Source organism: Phragmites australis, chromosome 13 (genome assembly GCF_958298935.1).
Source record: "Phragmites australis chromosome 13, lpPhrAust1.1, whole genome shotgun sequence".
Lineage (NCBI taxonomy): Eukaryota > Viridiplantae > Streptophyta > Magnoliopsida > Poales > Poaceae > Phragmites > Phragmites australis.
The window spans coordinates 7500951-7518228 of record NC_084933.1 but is presented as its reverse complement, the minus strand read 5'-3'; the positions used below and the strand labels follow the sequence as shown (position 1 = coordinate 7518228).

The 17278-nt window shown below is 43.4% G+C and overlaps 1 protein-coding gene across 1 annotated transcript; it reads left to right on the top strand.

The window, feature by feature from the left end:
* Positions 1-674: 674 nt before the first annotated feature.
* On the top strand, positions 675-2176 carry LOC133889826 (CASP-like protein 2A1). Its single transcript, XM_062330303.1, has 2 exons — positions 675-1126; positions 1617-2176. The coding sequence occupies exons 1-2, from the start codon at positions 776-778 to the stop codon at positions 1893-1895; spliced, it is 630 nt and encodes a 209-aa protein (XP_062186287.1). The 5' UTR covers positions 675-775; the 3' UTR covers positions 1896-2176.
* Positions 2177-17278: the final 15102 nt, after the last annotated feature.

The window sequence follows — 17278 nt, the reverse complement described above, 5'->3', positions numbered from 1 at the left end:
AAAGACAAGATTTCATCTAGCGTAAACATATATACATCACAGCGAAAAATACAACTAAAGAAACAAAACTGGTGACATCATTTACCCACAAAGCAACAGATCAGAGTTAGAGTAGCATAACGGCTGACAGCCACCACACCGCTCCAAATGGGTAACAAGCACCGGACACTTAACTTTAGGATGAGAAGTAAAAGTCACGCGATGTTACTGGAAACTATTTATGTTAGGAACAGAAGCTTAGACAGATTTCTCATGTGGACGGGCCACACATAAGCATGAACAGGCGGGTCGGCATCGCTTAGGCGTACGTGCGCAAGACAGGCCTCGCGCCCGCGGCACACGTGGCCGCTTCAAGCGCTCAGACGCCTCCCCTCCTGTAGCGAGACTGGGATTCTCTAATATCAAAATCACGGTGACTTCTTCGTTAACGGTGTAGACTAAGCTTCACGTGCCAAAGATGAAGTCAGGGGACCCTTATCGCCCGTGGCGTGGATGTGCAACGCAAGCGCAGCCGCGACCGCACAGCGTGGCCGGGCGCCGTGCCAATCGTGCGCCTCAGGATCAACGTCCCCGCCCATCCGGGTACACCGCGCCATTAACTGCGCACATTCAATCTCCCTCGCTGCGCTCCAACTACCTCCCTGCCTCCCTCCTTAAATGCCCGCCTCCCTCACCACTTGCCACTTCCCTTCCAAGAGAGAGATAGTGTGTTGAGCTGTGTGCTAGAGAGAGATAGTGCTGGGCAGCGACGCGGTTCTTGGTTCCAGAGAGGGAGATGTCCAAGATGGCGGAGGAGAAGGCGGTGGCCGGAGGAGCCAGCGCGGCAGACGCGCAGCATGAGCAGCAGCTGGCAGAGGGGGCGGCTGCGTCGGCGCGGGTGAGGCCCGTGGAGACGCTGCTCCGCGCGGCGCCGCTGGGGCTGTGCGTGGCCGCCATGGTCGTCATGCTCCGCGACCAGCAGAGCAACGAGTACGGCAGCGTCTCCTACTCCGACCTGGGCGGGTTCAAGTACCTGGTCTACGCCAACGGGCTCTGCGCCGCCTACTCGCTCGTCTCCGCTTTCTACACCGCCGTGCCGAGGCCCGCCACGGTTTCCAGATCCTGGGTCGTCTTCCTCCTCGACCAGGTACGTTCTTGTCTTACCTTGCCCCTCCTTCCATCCCTGCTCGGTTTTTCACTTTCCACTCACTCGGCTGGTAGTAGCATAGCATGTTCAGAATAACGATGTTTCTTGCACGAAGAATGACTTTTTCTTTTTTTAGTAGCACGCGTCGATTTTTTATGAGTAATGTTGCAAGAATATTTCCTGCACTGGATATATATATTTTTTGGTTCTCACAAGAACATGAGCTTAGAAACTTGCATGATGTTGTACTCTTCTATGGTTCCATCCATGCAACATGAGAACTATCAAAATTATGTGAGATTTTTTGACCATCTGTTCATTTGGCGTACGATTGAGCCTGCTGTTAATTTCAGTACACAAATACTGTCAGATCCTTTGCTTTCACACCATCGCATCATAAGAAGACTCAACACACACACACGCACATATATATGGTCTTTATTCACCATATCCGTTGGTGATTGAACTTCATATGGCGTGTGTTTGTCAGGTGTTCACGTACCTGATCCTGGCAGCGGGCGCGGCATCAGCGGAGCTGCTATACCTGGCGTACCACGGCGACAAGGAGGTGACGTGGAGCGAGGCGTGCGGCGCGTTCGGCAGCTTCTGCCGCCAGGCGCGCACCTCCGTGGCCATCACCTTCGGCTCCGTGCTCTGCTACATCCTCCTCTCCCTCATCTCATCCTACCGCCTCTTCAGCGCCTACGAGGCGCCCGTGCCGTCGTCCATGGGCAACAAGGGCGTCGAGATCGCCGCCTACCCGCGCTGAAGCCACCTCGTTGCTGGCAACCGGAGGCTGCCGTGCATCCTCCAGCGGGCACAGAAATGAAGCGTGGGCGGGTGTTTGGCGGCTCAATTGCTGCGTTTCCATTATGTGTAGGCGATCAAGTAATAAGTGGTGGTTTATATATATACTTTAATACTACTAGTTTCCTGATGCATATTAGTACAGTGATGCTGCTACATTAAGTTTGAGTTGATTATATAGTTTGCCTCTTCTGTGTGATTGATGAATTGATCCTCTGTGGTTACAAGTTTCTTTTCAGGCAAGATGATTCTCATGGTTTTTCTTGTGCATTGTGCGGGTTTAGTGGCTGTTCGTGTCGAACAATCTAAGGCTTGTCTGGGGTTACGGAGTCCACAGGATTCAAATCCTGATGCCCACCTTTACATATGTGAGTGTGGTGCGCGCGGCGCAGTGGTCTCATCATTCCAATAACAAAATCAGAAAAATCTTAGGCATGTTTCGAACAAACATGAATTTTTTGGGGGATTGGGATTGATAGGAAAATAGTTGGGTTTTTCTTAAACTTAGTGGGCAGGTCTAAAAACTTGTTACTTCTTATTAGCTAAGGCTCGAACTCGGCCCTGTAGTTACACAATAATAAATTACTTTTGCTAGGAGTATGTCAGTTCTTCAAAATATCGCAACTTGTAGTAATGTTTTTCATAGCTTGTCCTCATTTTCATTCCAATGTTCTGTGTTTAGCCGGTTCCGAGGGCTGTTTTCCAATGTATTGTGTTCATACGTTGGCGCAATCAGTTTTCAAACAAGAAAATCTGGATTGAATCCTTGACTTCATTGAATCCATATCCAAATGGGCCAAGTTATAGTCTTGGATGGAGGAAGATGGAGGGAGATGATGCTGTCGCCGTCGGCATTGCTCGGCTGCCCGTCTTGCCGCTGCTGCCGCTTGGCGACGGCGCCATCTCCGCTGAGGCAGTTCGCAGTCGTCACGTCAGGCTTTCACCACTCACATCACGTTCATTGCAAGTCGATGACGTCCCTGATCAAGTGACCACACGCTTCTCCCTACTTGTGTCTATTCGCTGACTATCCTAGTAGCACAACAACGTCGCTCTAGCCGTCTGGTGAGGGCTGGGCTGCGTAAAGAATTTTTGTGCTGTTGAGAAATGGAAAACCATGCCCATTTCATTTCAGAGATATCACGAGTATTTCTGTAGACACATCGCTCATACTGAGAGGTTAAGCTTAAAAAAGAAGGGGGAAACCGTTAGTGTCAGTTGGATATTTGACAGGAAAGTTTTGGATTCAACTTAAACTCAAACTAGATTCCAAAACATTCTACTGAGACAGACTTTAATTTGTCCAAACTCCCCTTGAACTTTTTTTTTGTTTCTACATTAAAAGTTTCCTACATTATTTGTGAAATATTGAGTTCACTTGATGTGATTAAATGAATCGATAACGGCTATCACTTCCTCTAGTACAAGTAGTGTGTTGATTTTCTGCCTTGGGGTTTTTCAAGGATTTGATTTTGGTTATACGCAGTGTGACATTCAATCTGTGAAGGGATATTCACTGATACAGATGCATGTAAGATTATTTTCAATAACCCCGCAGTATAGTTTTGATTTATAGTGCTGCCGTTACCCAAGACTTAATCTGCGTGGCAAGGTAAAAATCTAATGAAGCTCGCTCTAAACCGGAGTCCGAAACTTATGCAGAACATCATATTTGGATGAAGCATATCAAAGTTGTCCCACGAATATGAATCTGAAACTAACGTGCTTCATTAGAACATACTATCTCTAAATCGGCGCGGCTGAAACATGCTGAAACATAAAAACCCCTAGCTTGTGCAGTTGTGTATGGTTGAAACATACTATCCCGTTGGAAGCTCACCTGGTGGAAGTAACAAGACAATTTTTTTTGAAGGAAAATCATCAATTCATCGGTCCTACATTTCAAGGAATGAGGCCAAATTAAATAGGAATTTCGGGGTGGTGGTTGTGAGATTCCGTGATGGTAAATAAACACTCTCAAATAAGGACGTACGGTTCTTAATTTGTTTGGATTGATAACAGAGCAATTTCAGTCAGTACTGTCTACAAGTGGAAGTAAGGTGAGGTTACAATCATGGACTACAGGCGACCAATGTATCTGAAAAGAGGTGGCAGCTTTGGACCAAATTATACGGCCAAGTTATTATCGCCATTGTTTTGTTACCAGATATCGGTGTCAAGTACTAAATAACGATGCTGGCCAAGGATAAATGTCCGTTAAGGCAGCTAACATGCGTTGGGTACCCGAAAGAAGAGGGCAAATAAAATCATAGCAAGTATGGAAGAGGACCTCTAGCGAACGAGATCTTATTAATTAGGAGTCAAACCAAAAGTATAGGTTGTCCAAAAGATTCCAGTTTTTTCGCTTCAAAGGTTTCAAGCAAGTCTTTGCGCTTAAAATTATGTTAGATTGTGTCTTCACTACCTGGAAATGCTCGGCCTTCAAAAAAAGGATATCCGTACCTGAAATCTATACAGGTGGGTAGATAGAATACATAACGGCTCAAGATAACTCTCTCAAAGTAACTCAGCAAAATAGCCCTCGCATAAAACGGGGTCGCAGTGACCAAAAGTGGAGACTATTAATAAAGAACACAGGTTTCCCCCAAACTTGTAAGACATGTATGGTGGTTGGCTTTGCCCGGTGCCCGGTGCCCAGTGCCAAAAGCAAGTTGAACTGATAAGGAAGTGGACAAATAAAACCCCATCGAACAACTTAGGAATTATAACAGTCTTTAAGGTAGCAAAATTTTTTGTCAGGAAAGTTCCTGTGGCAGCCCAACATTTCCACTACCAAGGTGGCATGTCCTTGTGTACGGTTATCACTTCGGTAAGTGAAAATTACTAAAGATGGACACATCAAAGTAACATAGCAGAAACAAATAGTGGATATGCACCTGAGCCGATTCCCCTCGTCCGTGCCTCACTCTGGTGGCTCCTTCGGCTGATTTGGGGAGCTAGGGTTTAACCCTAGCCTACCCAATCTGTCAACCTTAGCAAGCTTGCTGACCCATCGCCACGTTGGTCATCTTCTTTGGCTTCCTACCACATTCTTCTCCCTCGGCATTGGCATAGCCGATTGGGGAGCTAGGGGTAGGCCCTTGCTGTGTCTGCTCGACGGTTGTGGTGGTGCATGGCTGTGCAGCCATCTTGCTTTGATGGTCATGGTGGTCGGCTTCCTCTTCCTTGACCTCCTCTTTTGCTGTTGTGGCTTCATGGTGGTGCCTGTCATAGGGCCTAGACGCCATGGCTATGCATCATGGCGGCCATCACCGCTAGAGGATGCACGCCAGCTTACCAGTGGTCGTGATATGATTCTGGGCTAGGTCCACTACCACTCTCATAACTTTGGCCTCCTTAGAGCATGGCTCCCTACAGTTTGCCCCTCTCATCCTCTCTACCAACTCAAATTGTTATGCTAATGGTCCCTTATTATGCTTAATTGCATGGAGATACTGGATGAATGCTTGATAGGATGTGTATGAATGCTCTGTGATGTTTATGGGTGCTAGTTGATACCATAATTACTTGATGCTTGATGGTTGGGGTTAAATGGCATGAATTCCTATGATTAAACTATGATTAGGTGATAGCTTAAACATGCAGTGATGATCAACTAAATATGAGCATAACTACCTAGTTGCAACACTTGTTAATCTTGCAATGCAAGTAATTCTTGATTCTTATGGTGATTTTGTCCATAGGAAGATTATTATGCTCTCTTGTTCTAGGTTGTTTTAAGGACATTTTGATATGAATGCTTAGCTAAATGCTCATTTTGACATGCTCAATTACCTCCTACACATTTCTAGTAGTAAGAATCTTGCTCAAGCATCTCCTATGCAATTCTAGTTTTTTTTGCATATAAGAACATAAAAGAAAGAAAGCAACTAATCTTATCTAAACTAAACCTTGATCAAAGGAAGTTGATGCTAGATGATGAGATGATATGCTTGATATTGATGCTCTTGATGACTCCTTCTCGAGCTCCACCTTCCTTATTTCATGGCATATACATGCATTCATGTTAGACATGAACTTGAGCAAGAGAGAAGATATGGAGGAGAAGGATGAACTCACCTTGGTCCCTCGTGACCGAATGTCATTAGGGTTTCCAAGTGAGCCTCTCTTGTCTTTTTATACTACATGATTTCTATCCTACATTACCTCTTTTCTCATCTCTACCCTATTATGCCTTTTTCTCGAGCTTGCATGGTATGGTAATTTTGGGCAACGACACCTAGAAATGCTAGGTGTGATTAGGCATGTCATGATGGATAGTGGTTCTGACACCTAACCTTGCAAGGTGCCGATGAGGGCAATTGGGTAATTTTATTGGTTGCATTTTTGTAATTTTTAGGAAGGTGAAGGCTTGGTATGAGGTTAATAATTGAGGGATGAATTATTCTTGCATTGAAAATGTCTCTTTTGCATTCTGAACCCTTTTCATATATTGTAGTTTTGCAGTGGAGTCCTTAATTGGTGTAGTTTGCATGGCATCTATGGCTTGGGGTTTTGTTATATTCAGAATTCTTTGCTCATTTATTGGATTTTTGGTGAATTCCTAAAATGCCATGATCATTTACTTGTGAGCTGAATATAATAGTCACAAATAAATGGCCATAGGGAATTTAGGAAATTATTTAGCTTGGCATTTTACCATGCTTAGCCAGCTACAAAAAATACTCTTGTAGCATCTAGACTCTTAGGTAAGTGGTAAGTGTTTTGGTGATTAATGATAATTGTATTATTGTGACTAACAATTGTTTTTGAAGGGAATAAAAAATTTAATTCACAATAATAATTGGGTATCTTTGGTCCCTAAGGCGATTATGTGGATGATCAAAGGACTTGTGCATCAAGATTAAGGATCTTCTAGTTCTATGTGTCACAAAGGAGATGAATGACACTTAGAGTAGTATATGTTATTTTTCTTTAGTCTTTTGACCATATTATAAAGAGGGGCTAAGAGTAGTAGCTTAACCTAGTGAGTCTAGACTTAGTTTGATGCACATTTGTGAAATTCTAGCACCAGGTAGCTCATAAAAGCCTATGGTTGACATGCCGAGAAGCTAGAGCTCAAGAAAGTTTAAATTAGACGAGCTCAGAGAAAACTTACCTCACCGAATGATCCGTTCTATGTGAAGTGATCTCACCAGAGCATATGGTTATCTCAAGACAAAAAACACTCTAGATGCACTTGATGCTCCGATGAACAAAGTGATGTAATCACTGGATGATTTTCTCAGTGATATATGGCCAAAATTATTAGAAGTGTTACACTGGATAGCCCGGTGATAGTGTGGTGAGAGCACCATTCTATTTTCAGCAAAAGAGGCATTGCCAGGAAAAAAATAAAGTTCAACTCACCGGATTATCCGGTGATGCAATGATGGCTGCACCGGACTAATTATTCCAGAGGCAATTCCAAGGCAAGAATTCTAAAGCTCAGTTCACCTGATGGTCCGGTGATCATGGTGTTTATACTGGACCAATTTTTGTAGAGAACAATTTTTGGTGGCAGAAGAAACTTCACTCACCGGATGGTCCGATGAAGGCAAGAATGGATCACCAAAATAATTTTTCCAAAGAGGGTAGTTTCTTTTATTGAAGGAGTTCTACTCATCAGATAGTCTGGTGATAGACATATATGCACACTGGAGCTTTTCTACCAGAGAAGATTTTGAGGGCAGACGAAGTTTAACCCACCGGATAATCCAGTGATGGCAATGAAATCATCACCAGAGTATATTTTCCAGAGAGGGTGGCAACATGCAATTTAGCTAGTTTGTACACACAGGATGGTCCGGTGTTAGGTCGGTGTTCACCGGATGATGGCACCGGACTATTTTTCAGCAGTAACGGCTAATGGCAGCTCGCACAATAACAATAGAAGTTTGTACTCATCGTATTGTCTGGTGTGAGTAAGGAGATACTCACTAGATCATCTGATGTTAACAGAAAAAGTGGATGGTTAGACAACGGCTATAATTTGAATATCTAGCCTATAAATAACCCTCCACTTGGTTTCATTTGGCTCTCTCACTACTCAGAGGAGTTCATACACTGTGTGTCTCATCAAGAAGCAAGAGAGAGAGCACTTGAGTTTATTTTCAAGTCCCTAATTGAAGATTAAGGACATCATTAGTGCTTGAAGAGTAGTAAATGTGTATCTAACTGTAGTCTAGGCTTGATCTTGGTCAAGTGAAGTTATTGATTTGTTACTCTTGGTGGTTGGTAATACCTAGCCGGTCTTTGGTGATTGGTGGTATCTCGATGAGCTCTTGGAGTTCTTGTGGGAGCCCTGGGAAGAGCTATATACTTGGTTTGATGGCCGCCAATCCAGAGATAGAGAAGTGACAATCATGAGGGAGAACTTGAGTCTTGGTGACTCAAGGGGGAGCAATATCCTTGGTGGATGCTCCAACAAGGACTAAGGGGAGTGACAACTCCTCGATACCTCGAGAAAAATCATGTGTTCTATTGTCTATTTCTTTACTATTCTGCAATTTATTTTGAGTATTTACATTCTTGCAAGCTTTTATTTCCGCATTTTCTTAGTGTCTTTGCTTGCTTGTTTAATTGCCTTCTTCTAGCTTGTTCGTGTAGTCGTATTTCTTTTCATCTAGACTAAGATAACTATTTGTTCTAGTGTTTGGTAGAAGTTTTTAATTGCCCAATTCACCCCCCCTCTTCGGACATTCGATACTTTCGATTGGTATCAGAGACTCGTGTTCTTGATAGGCTTAAAATTCTAGAGAAATGACCCCAGGGAGTGAAAGTAGTGTGCCAGAGTTCGAGGGAAAGAACTTTGCCTATTGGAAAGTTCGCATGGCGAGCTATCTTGAGGCTATTTCCCCCAAAGTTTGGCTAGCCACCTCTATTGGGTTTGATCAATCTTTTACCGACCAACAAGTTAGGTGGAATGCTAAGGCTAAGAATGCTATATTTGAGGGAATTAGTGAAGAGGTTTTCTCTAGAGTTAGGAGCAAGGAATTCACTAATGAGATTTGGACCGCTCTTTGTGAAATTCATGAGAGTTCTAGGAAAATTCGCGAGGAAAGATATCATGTGCTTATGAATACTCTTAATCAATTCAAGATGCTTTTTAATGAGTTATGCAATGATATGTATTCTCGCATTAATATGCTTGTGGAAGAAATTAATTCTCTTGAACTCACTCAATTGTCTCAAGGTGACGTTATTCGTAGGATGTTGATGATGCTTCCTAAGCTGCAATACAACATTGCCATCTCTCTTCTTCATGAAAGGGACATCAATGATGTGACCATCACCAATGCCGTTGGGAAGATATGTGCTCATGAGATGTTCTTGTTTGGAGATCATGAGTCTTCATCCAAGAAGAATCTTGCTCTCAAGGCAAATATGATTGACAAAAAGAAGAAGAAGAAGAAGCTCCCATCATCAAGTGAAAGCGATGAAGATGATGGTGATGACTCCGACACCAAGCTTGCTCTTCTAATGAGAAGAACCACAAGGATGATCTCTAAGTTTCAAAATAAGGGCTACAACTATGATCCCAAGAAGAACAAAATTTGCCCAAAGAAATTTGACAAGTCCGGTGGTGGAGACAAGAAGAAGTGCTACAATTATGGTAACCTTGGCCACATATCATATGAGAAATAAGAACAAGTCCAAGAAGATTGATGCAATTGAGAATGATGACAAGCACAAGAAGAAGGATCAAGACAAGAGGAAGAATAAGCTGTTCAACAAGAAGGGTGGAGACCGCAAAGCTTACATTATTGGTGAATGGGTCTCCAGTGAAAGCTCAAGTGATGATTCAAGCGATGACGAAGACAACAAATTTGTGGGCCTCGCCATCACCAATGATGATCCACCACCTATGTGCCTCATGGCAGAAGGTAACAACAAGGTGAACTACAAAGCTAATGGAAAGTATTGGGTGCTTGATAGTGGATGTACACAACATATGACTGCCAATGTAAAGATGTTCACCTCACTAGAAGATGATGTGGACGATCATGATAAAGTCACTTTTGGTGATAATTCTAAGGCAAATGTGGTAGGTTTGGGTAAGATAGCAATCTCCATTGATCTCTCTATTTCTAATGTTCTTTTAGTAGAGTCGCTTGGCTTTAATTTGCTTTCTGTAGCTCAACTATGTGATTTAGGCTTCACATGCTTATTTAATGATGTTGACATTATCATAACTAGCAACAAGCATAATGATATAATATTTAAAGGTTTTAGATATGGACATATATATCTTGTGAATTTCTCCTCTAATGAGCTAGCTTGACTAAATGCCTGTTCACCAAGATATCTATGAGTTGGTTTTAGTATCTTCGACTTGCATACATTGGAATGAGCCAACTCAAGAAGGCGTTCAAGAATGGAATAGTAGTTGGTTTGAAGAATATTGTATTCAAGAAGGATAAGTTGTGTAGCGCTTATCATGCGAGAAAGCAAGTTGTAAGCTCACATCCATACAAGTCCATGATATCTACATCAAGACCCTTGGAGCTACTACATATGGGCCTCTTCGGACCAACTACCTACAAAAATCTTGGTGGTAATTTCTATTGCCTTGTCATTGTTGATGATTATATAAGATACACTTGGACTTTCTTTCTAGATGACAAGAGAAAGACTATTGGAATCTTCAAAAAGTTCATGAAGAGAGCTCAAAATGAATTTGAGGCCACACTTGTGAAGATCCGGAGTGACAATGACACGGAGTTCAAGAACACATACATTGAAGAAATTTGTGATGATAGAGGCATGAAGCATGAGTTCTCATCAATCTACACCCCTCAACAAAATGGCATGGTGGGGAGGAAAAACAAGACATTGATCCCTCTTGCAAGAGCAATGTTGGATGAGTATGGTACATTGGAGAAGTTTTAGGCATAAGCAATCAACATGGCGTGTCATGCATCCAATCGAGTGTACCTCCACCGACTATTGAAGAAGACGCCATATGAGCTTCTCATTGGGAGGAAACCCAATATCTCATACTTCCGGGTGTTCGGGTGTAAGTGCTTTATTTTCAAGAAAGAAAAACGCCTAGAAAAGTTTGAAAAATGTTGTGATATTGGTTTTCTTGTTGGTTATGCATCTAACTCCAAAGCATATCGAGTATTCAACAATGCCACCGGTTTTGTTGAAGAAATATGTGATGTGGAATTTGATGAATCTAATGGCTCCCAAGGAGAAGGTGTTTCTTGTGATAATGTAGATGATGAACCTTTGAGAGATGCAATGAAGAATATTATAATTGGTGATATCAAGCCTAAGGAGGATAATGAATATGTACCTTCTACTTCAATTCCACACATCTCCATGGCGCCCCAAGTTGATGAAGATGAGGACAAGGATGATCAACTACTTCCATCACATGATATCCATATCTCTCAAGAGGAAGCTCAAGTTCAAGCTCAAGATGTTGCACCACCGCAAGATACACCTCAAGAACTACAAGTGAAGCATACGCATATTTCCAAGGATCACCCCATTGAATTGATCATTGGAAGTCCATCTAGGGGAGTACGAACTCGCTCTCGTCAATATGCTTCTTTTTGTGAACATTACTCGTTTTTCTCTTGTTTGGAACCCATACATGTAGATGAGGCTCTTAAGGATCCGGATTGGGTGATGGCTATGCAAGAAGAACTCAACAACTTCACCCGCAATGAAGTATGGATTCTTAAAGAAAGGCCTCAAGACAAGAATATAATTGGAACCAAGTGGATCTTCCACAACAAGCAAGATGAACATGGTATGGTGGTACACAATAAGGCAAGACTTATCGCGCAAGGATTTGTGCAAGTTGAAGGTTTGGATTTTGGTGAAACATTCGTTCCTGTGGCAAGGCTTGAGACCATTCATATCCTTCTTGCATTTTCTTTACATCATAATATTAAGCTTTGTCAAATAGATGTGAAGAGTGCATTCTTAAATGGCTTCATCAATGAACATGTTTATGTTGAACAACCCCTCAGTTTCAAAGATCCTAGATATCCTAATCATGTCTATAGGTTGTACAAGGTGCTTTATGGACTCAAACAAGTCCCAAGAGCTTGGTACGAATGCCTACATGACTTCCTCATGAACCAAGGATTCAAGATCGGGAGGGTGGACACTACATTATTCACGAAGATCATCAACAATGAGCTTTTCTTGTGTCAAATTTATGTTGATGATATAATATTTGGTTCAACTAATAGAGAGTTTTGTAAGAAATTTGGTGACATAATGTCTAGAGAGTTCGAGATGTCAATGATTGGCAAGGTCAACTAGTTCCTTGGTTTTCAAATCAAGCAATTAAAGGAAGAGACATTCATCTATAAAGAGAAGTACACGAGGGACATCCCCAAGAAGTTTAAGATGGATGATTGCAAGCCAATCAAGACTCCAATGCCTACAAATAGACATCTCGACTTGGATGAAACAGGTAAACCAGTTAACCAAAAGCTGTATCGTTTTATGATTGGGTCACTTCTTTACCTTACTGTGTCTAGGCCCAATATTATGTTTAGTGTATGCATGTGTGCTCGCTTTCAAGTTAATCCTAAGGAATCACATCTTAGCGTGGTTAAAAGAATCCTTAGATACATATAGCATACACCTAGTATAGGTTTATGGTACCCGAAAGATGCTAGTTTCCTAGTCTTGGGATACTCAAATTCGGACTTTGCCGGATGTCGTGTGGATTGCAAGAGTACCTCAGGTGGGTGCCACTTGCTAGGGTGATCCCTAGTTTCTTGGTCGTCTAAAAAGCAAAACTTGATAGCCTTGTCCACAATAGAAGCAGAATAAATTGCCGTTGGAGCATGTTGTGCTCAAATCCTTTATATGAAGCAAACCTTGTTAGACTTTGGTGTTCGTCTAGAGAAGGTTCCACTCCTTTGTGACAATGAGAGTGCTGTAAAAATAGCAAACAATCCCGTTCAACATTCTCACACAAAGCATATTGATATTCGCCATCACTTCCTTAGAGATCATGTGGCTAATAATGATATCTCTCTTAGTGGTGTAAGGTCGAAAGATTAATTAGCGGATATCTTCACAAACCTCTAGATGATGCAACCTTTTGTAGATTGTGAAGTGAGTTGAACGTGATAGATGCTTCAAACGTCATGTAAGGCCTTGTCATATAGATGCATTCATGATAGGTGCTTGTCTAACCTTCTCAAGATAGTGGTGAACATGGGTTTTGCTTGAGATGGTGGTCTCCTAGTTTCTCTCAAGGCATGTTCTTGGGTTCACCATGAAGAAGCTTGAGAAGGGAAGTAATATGACAAGATAGATTTATTTTATGCTATACATCCGTATGCCATATAACTTGTACTCATGTTTAAATTTATGCACTTGGTATGCATTGCATGTGCATTGGCGGTAGAGAGATCACAAATGAGGATATCACTCTTTGAGATTGTTGTTCGCTCTCGATGTGAATATACACCTTTATGAGTGTAATTATAATGATGTAAGTGCTTAATGCCTATTGAGTCATGTTCTATCGAATTTAAAGCCTTAATCTTTAAGTTAATAGGCAATGTGACTCATACATCTCCTTGGAGTTTTCTCCTCTTTTTTTATTTGATTCTTACTACCTATTGCAAAATTATGTATGCTATAGCATTTTTGGTAAATATTTGCAAATGAGTATTTGAGAGAGTGAGGCTTCACTCAAGCTAGTCCAAACATTTATTTTTGTTGTCTGTTGATTTGAAGTTTGGACTCAGCGAGAGATTTTAGTACAACAGAAAATTTTCCTTCTCATCGGATGATCTGGTGCCCCTTCATTCTCCTCAACGAATCATCCGGTCTTCTATTTTCTTGGCTCAGCTTCTCTGAAGAAGGTCAGGTGGCTTTAAACGGTGAGCAGCTCAGTTGCAGCGGACAGTCCGGTGTTTGAAAAATGGTTTGGCATGTAGAAAAAGTCTGGTGTTTGTGAAGTGGTCATGATCGGGCCTTCCGGTGCTCAGTCAGTGGTAGTGAAAATCAAAAGTTCTGAAATTTGTTCGTTATAGTGTCCAGTGTTTAGTGGAGCTTCAGCGAAGTATCCTGTGTTTAGAATTGGATATCTTCAAAAAGAAGATATGGTGTTCAGTGGAACATTACCAGAACATCCGGTGTTTGAAAATTGTCTCGGGTCCATTTGGAGATGCTCTCTGCAAATATTGGTCCGGTGCTCAATTCTCAGCATCACCAGACCTTCCAGTGTTAGCAAGATTCACGGGACCCACCTGTCATATAAGCTCTCGGCCGCCCCTCTCCTCTCTCTGTTTTCAATCTAGCGTCACTGTTGTTCCCATCGACTCACCGTCCCTGCGCCTACCGTCGCCGACCAGTGCCGCCGCCCTACATCCCAAGCCGTCGCCACCCTCTATGTCGTCGTCCAGGTCACCGGCCGCTGAGCTCTCTCCCTCACCATCATCTCCTCCCTCCTAGTCATCGTGGTGAGCACAAAAGTTCAGCCAAATATTCAAATTTCCAAACCCTAGCTCTTAAATTTCGTAATTCCATTCAAATTCATGCAAATTCATGTGAATTGCGTGCAATCCAATATAAAATTAATTCAAGTCCGTGCAATTTGAGAGCATGTTCATTCATATATGAGCTAATTACTCAAATTCTTTAAATTTGAGTTGAATTCATTCAAATTTGATCAAATATCATTCAAATTCAACCCCAATCCGAGAAATTCATGATCATTTGCTGAAGTTAGAACCATACCATTCACTTTGATCATGTATTAGGGCATGTTGATCAAAATTGTGGATAATGTGCTCAATTGTTTCGTATCTAGGTCAAAATGTTGCAAATTTGTCCCAAATTCATATGTATTTTTTCAAATTAAAGTCATATTCTATGAATTTGATCATTGCCCTATTGCAAACGTGAATCCATATCATGTTCGTCAAAATTCTCCTAAATTCTTGCTCAGGATTCAGTTTTGGGTCAATATTTTGCCAATTTTATACCCAATGCGTTTGCTCATCCTGTTGTTATCTATCTGTCAGATGGGTCGTGAGCACACTGACAACGGCAAGGGCAAGGACGTTGAGCAGCCAAAGAAGAAGTCGAAGGCTCAGAAGAAGTGGGATAGAGCCATAACAGCAGCTGAGGTAGTAGACACTCAACGAGGTTTCGCGATCTGAGTTGACTCCCCTACTCCGCGTCGGTACACCCGCACCCATCGTGCCAGGAGGTTGGGCCCAATGCCCTTCGGCCAGTCAGGCAGTTGGAAGAGGGCTCGTTAGGAGCCAGAGCCAATTGAGGAGGAGGAGGAGTAGCCAGAGTAGCAGTAGATAGAGCAGCCACAGGTAGAGGCAGAGCTCAGGTTCATCGATGTGACTTCTTACAAGTCATCGAGGATTAAAAAGCTGTGTTTTGTGCACATTGAGGAGTGGTTTCCTGAGGTTAGGGATGAGGGAGTTGATCCTCGGTTCTAGACAGTCCTGTAGAAGAGATTCTTCCACTCTTATCTCACGAAGAAGGTCAGTTTGAGCCAACATAAGACGCTCAACTAGCACTATATGCAGTCAGCTGCAAGGGGAGTGGACGTGAGGTAGCACATTGATGCCTTCCCTGAACTTTCAGCTCTGCTCACTGACGTGGACAGATATGTAGAGGACTAGGTCATAGTGTTTTATGCCACAGTATTGATTGCATCAGAGAGGAACTTTATTCAGTTCATATTCTAGGGTGACAATTTCAAATTATATCAGAAGAATTAGCTTGAGGCTTTGGGGTTCAGGTGAGATTCAGATATCTACACGAGGTCATTCATTCGAACGCTGAACCTCCTCACTGTCCTTTGGTTGGAGGCATCTTCCCTACTGATAAGGAGATCAGGCCGCTCTTCAGATAGCCCTTCGCTCTAGGTTCACCGCGACTGCCAGACATGCTGATACCTGTAACAAAGGCCATCCACATGGTCCTAAGATGGCGTTTGCTGCCAAGGATCGGCTACCGAGAGGCCATCACCAGCCTGTAGCAGTGGTTGATTCTATCTATCCTCACTCACTGTGGTTTTGACATTGTGGATTTGATCTTGTATGAGATTGAGGATGCTATTGCAGAGGGGATGTCCCTAGCCAGACAACAGCCATATGCGCACTTCATCTCTCATTTTCTTGCTCATGCCATCAGGTATGCCGAGTTCATCGAGGCCTATGATGAGTCTCCTACTCGCTTCAAGGAGTATGCTCCTTCTGCTCTCACAGACAGACGCCATGGTCAACGAGCCATGGTTCATGCTCAGGAGTTGATCCCTATTGACGAGTGAGAGAGAGGAGCAACTGAGGACAAGGCCCTAGCAGACGCCGAGGCAAAGCTACCTCAGTATAACTTTGACGTGGACAACTATTTAGACTCGGACGACATTGAGTACATTCCTTCGATCGCTAGGTCACATGATGCCGAGGCAGTCCCTTAGACATTTGTTCTTACTTCTTCAGCGCCTGAGATAGTTCCTCCAGTGACCCATGCCACGCAGACTTCAGAGCTTGCATTGATTCTTCAGCAGATGCAGCAGCAGTAGGTAGTTCAGCAATAGCAGATCCAACAACAGCTAGCAGCACAGGCTGAGATGCAGGCGAAGCTTCATGCTGACATGATTCACCAGCAGGAGCAGCAGATGGTATTCTTGTAGTGTCTTCAGTAGAACAGCAGGCCATGTCCTCATCACTTTAGTCGGACAGAGAGAACAATCCTCGCATGTTCTCTTTCCTGTTCTAGTACACCAGCCTTCATTTGCCAGCTATACCTCCAGCACCAGCTCCAGCCACCAGTCCTCTCATAGACAGCGTCAGCGGACTTTTGACTACTCCGGGATCAGACTTTCCACTATCAGCTCTCCTCATCATCGGAGTATGTCGGTGACATGGGAACCAGAGGTCCCTGAGTCCCGAGGCCAGGACAGCATAATGCCACGTGGCGCCTTCCCTCGGGGACCATCTCCCTGAGGCCTGAGAAGACCTAGTTCCGGGAGGGGTGCTCAGGGCCATGAACAGTGGTCCCTGAGTACCCGTAATTCTCCGAGGACCCGAGAAGACCCAGTTCTGGGAGGGGTGCTCGGGGCCATGAATAGTGGTCACCGAGTACCCGGAGTTCCCCGAGGACCCGAGAAGAGCCAATTTCGGGAGGGGTGCTCGGGGCCATAAACAGTGGTCCCTGAGTACCTGGAGTTCCCGGAGGTCTGAGAAGAGACATATCCGGGAGAGGGCGCACGGGGCGATGAACAGTAGTCCCCGAGCACCCAGAGTTCCCCGAGGACCTGAGAAGCCCCTTGCCGGTGGACCCCACAAGGGCTCAACGGTGAGGTGTCAATTGGTCAGAGGCCTGATGCTG

Excerpts from the sequence above, each read along its gene's own strand:
- LOC133889826 (XM_062330303.1), top strand. The coding sequence starts at position 776 with ATGTCCAAGATGGCGGAGGAGAAGGCGGTGGCCGGAGGAGCCAGCGCG. Across the intron at positions 1,127-1,616 it reads TCGTCTTCCTCCTCGACCAG|GTGTTCACGTACCTGATCCT; the intron begins GTACGTTCTTGT and ends TGTGTTTGTCAG.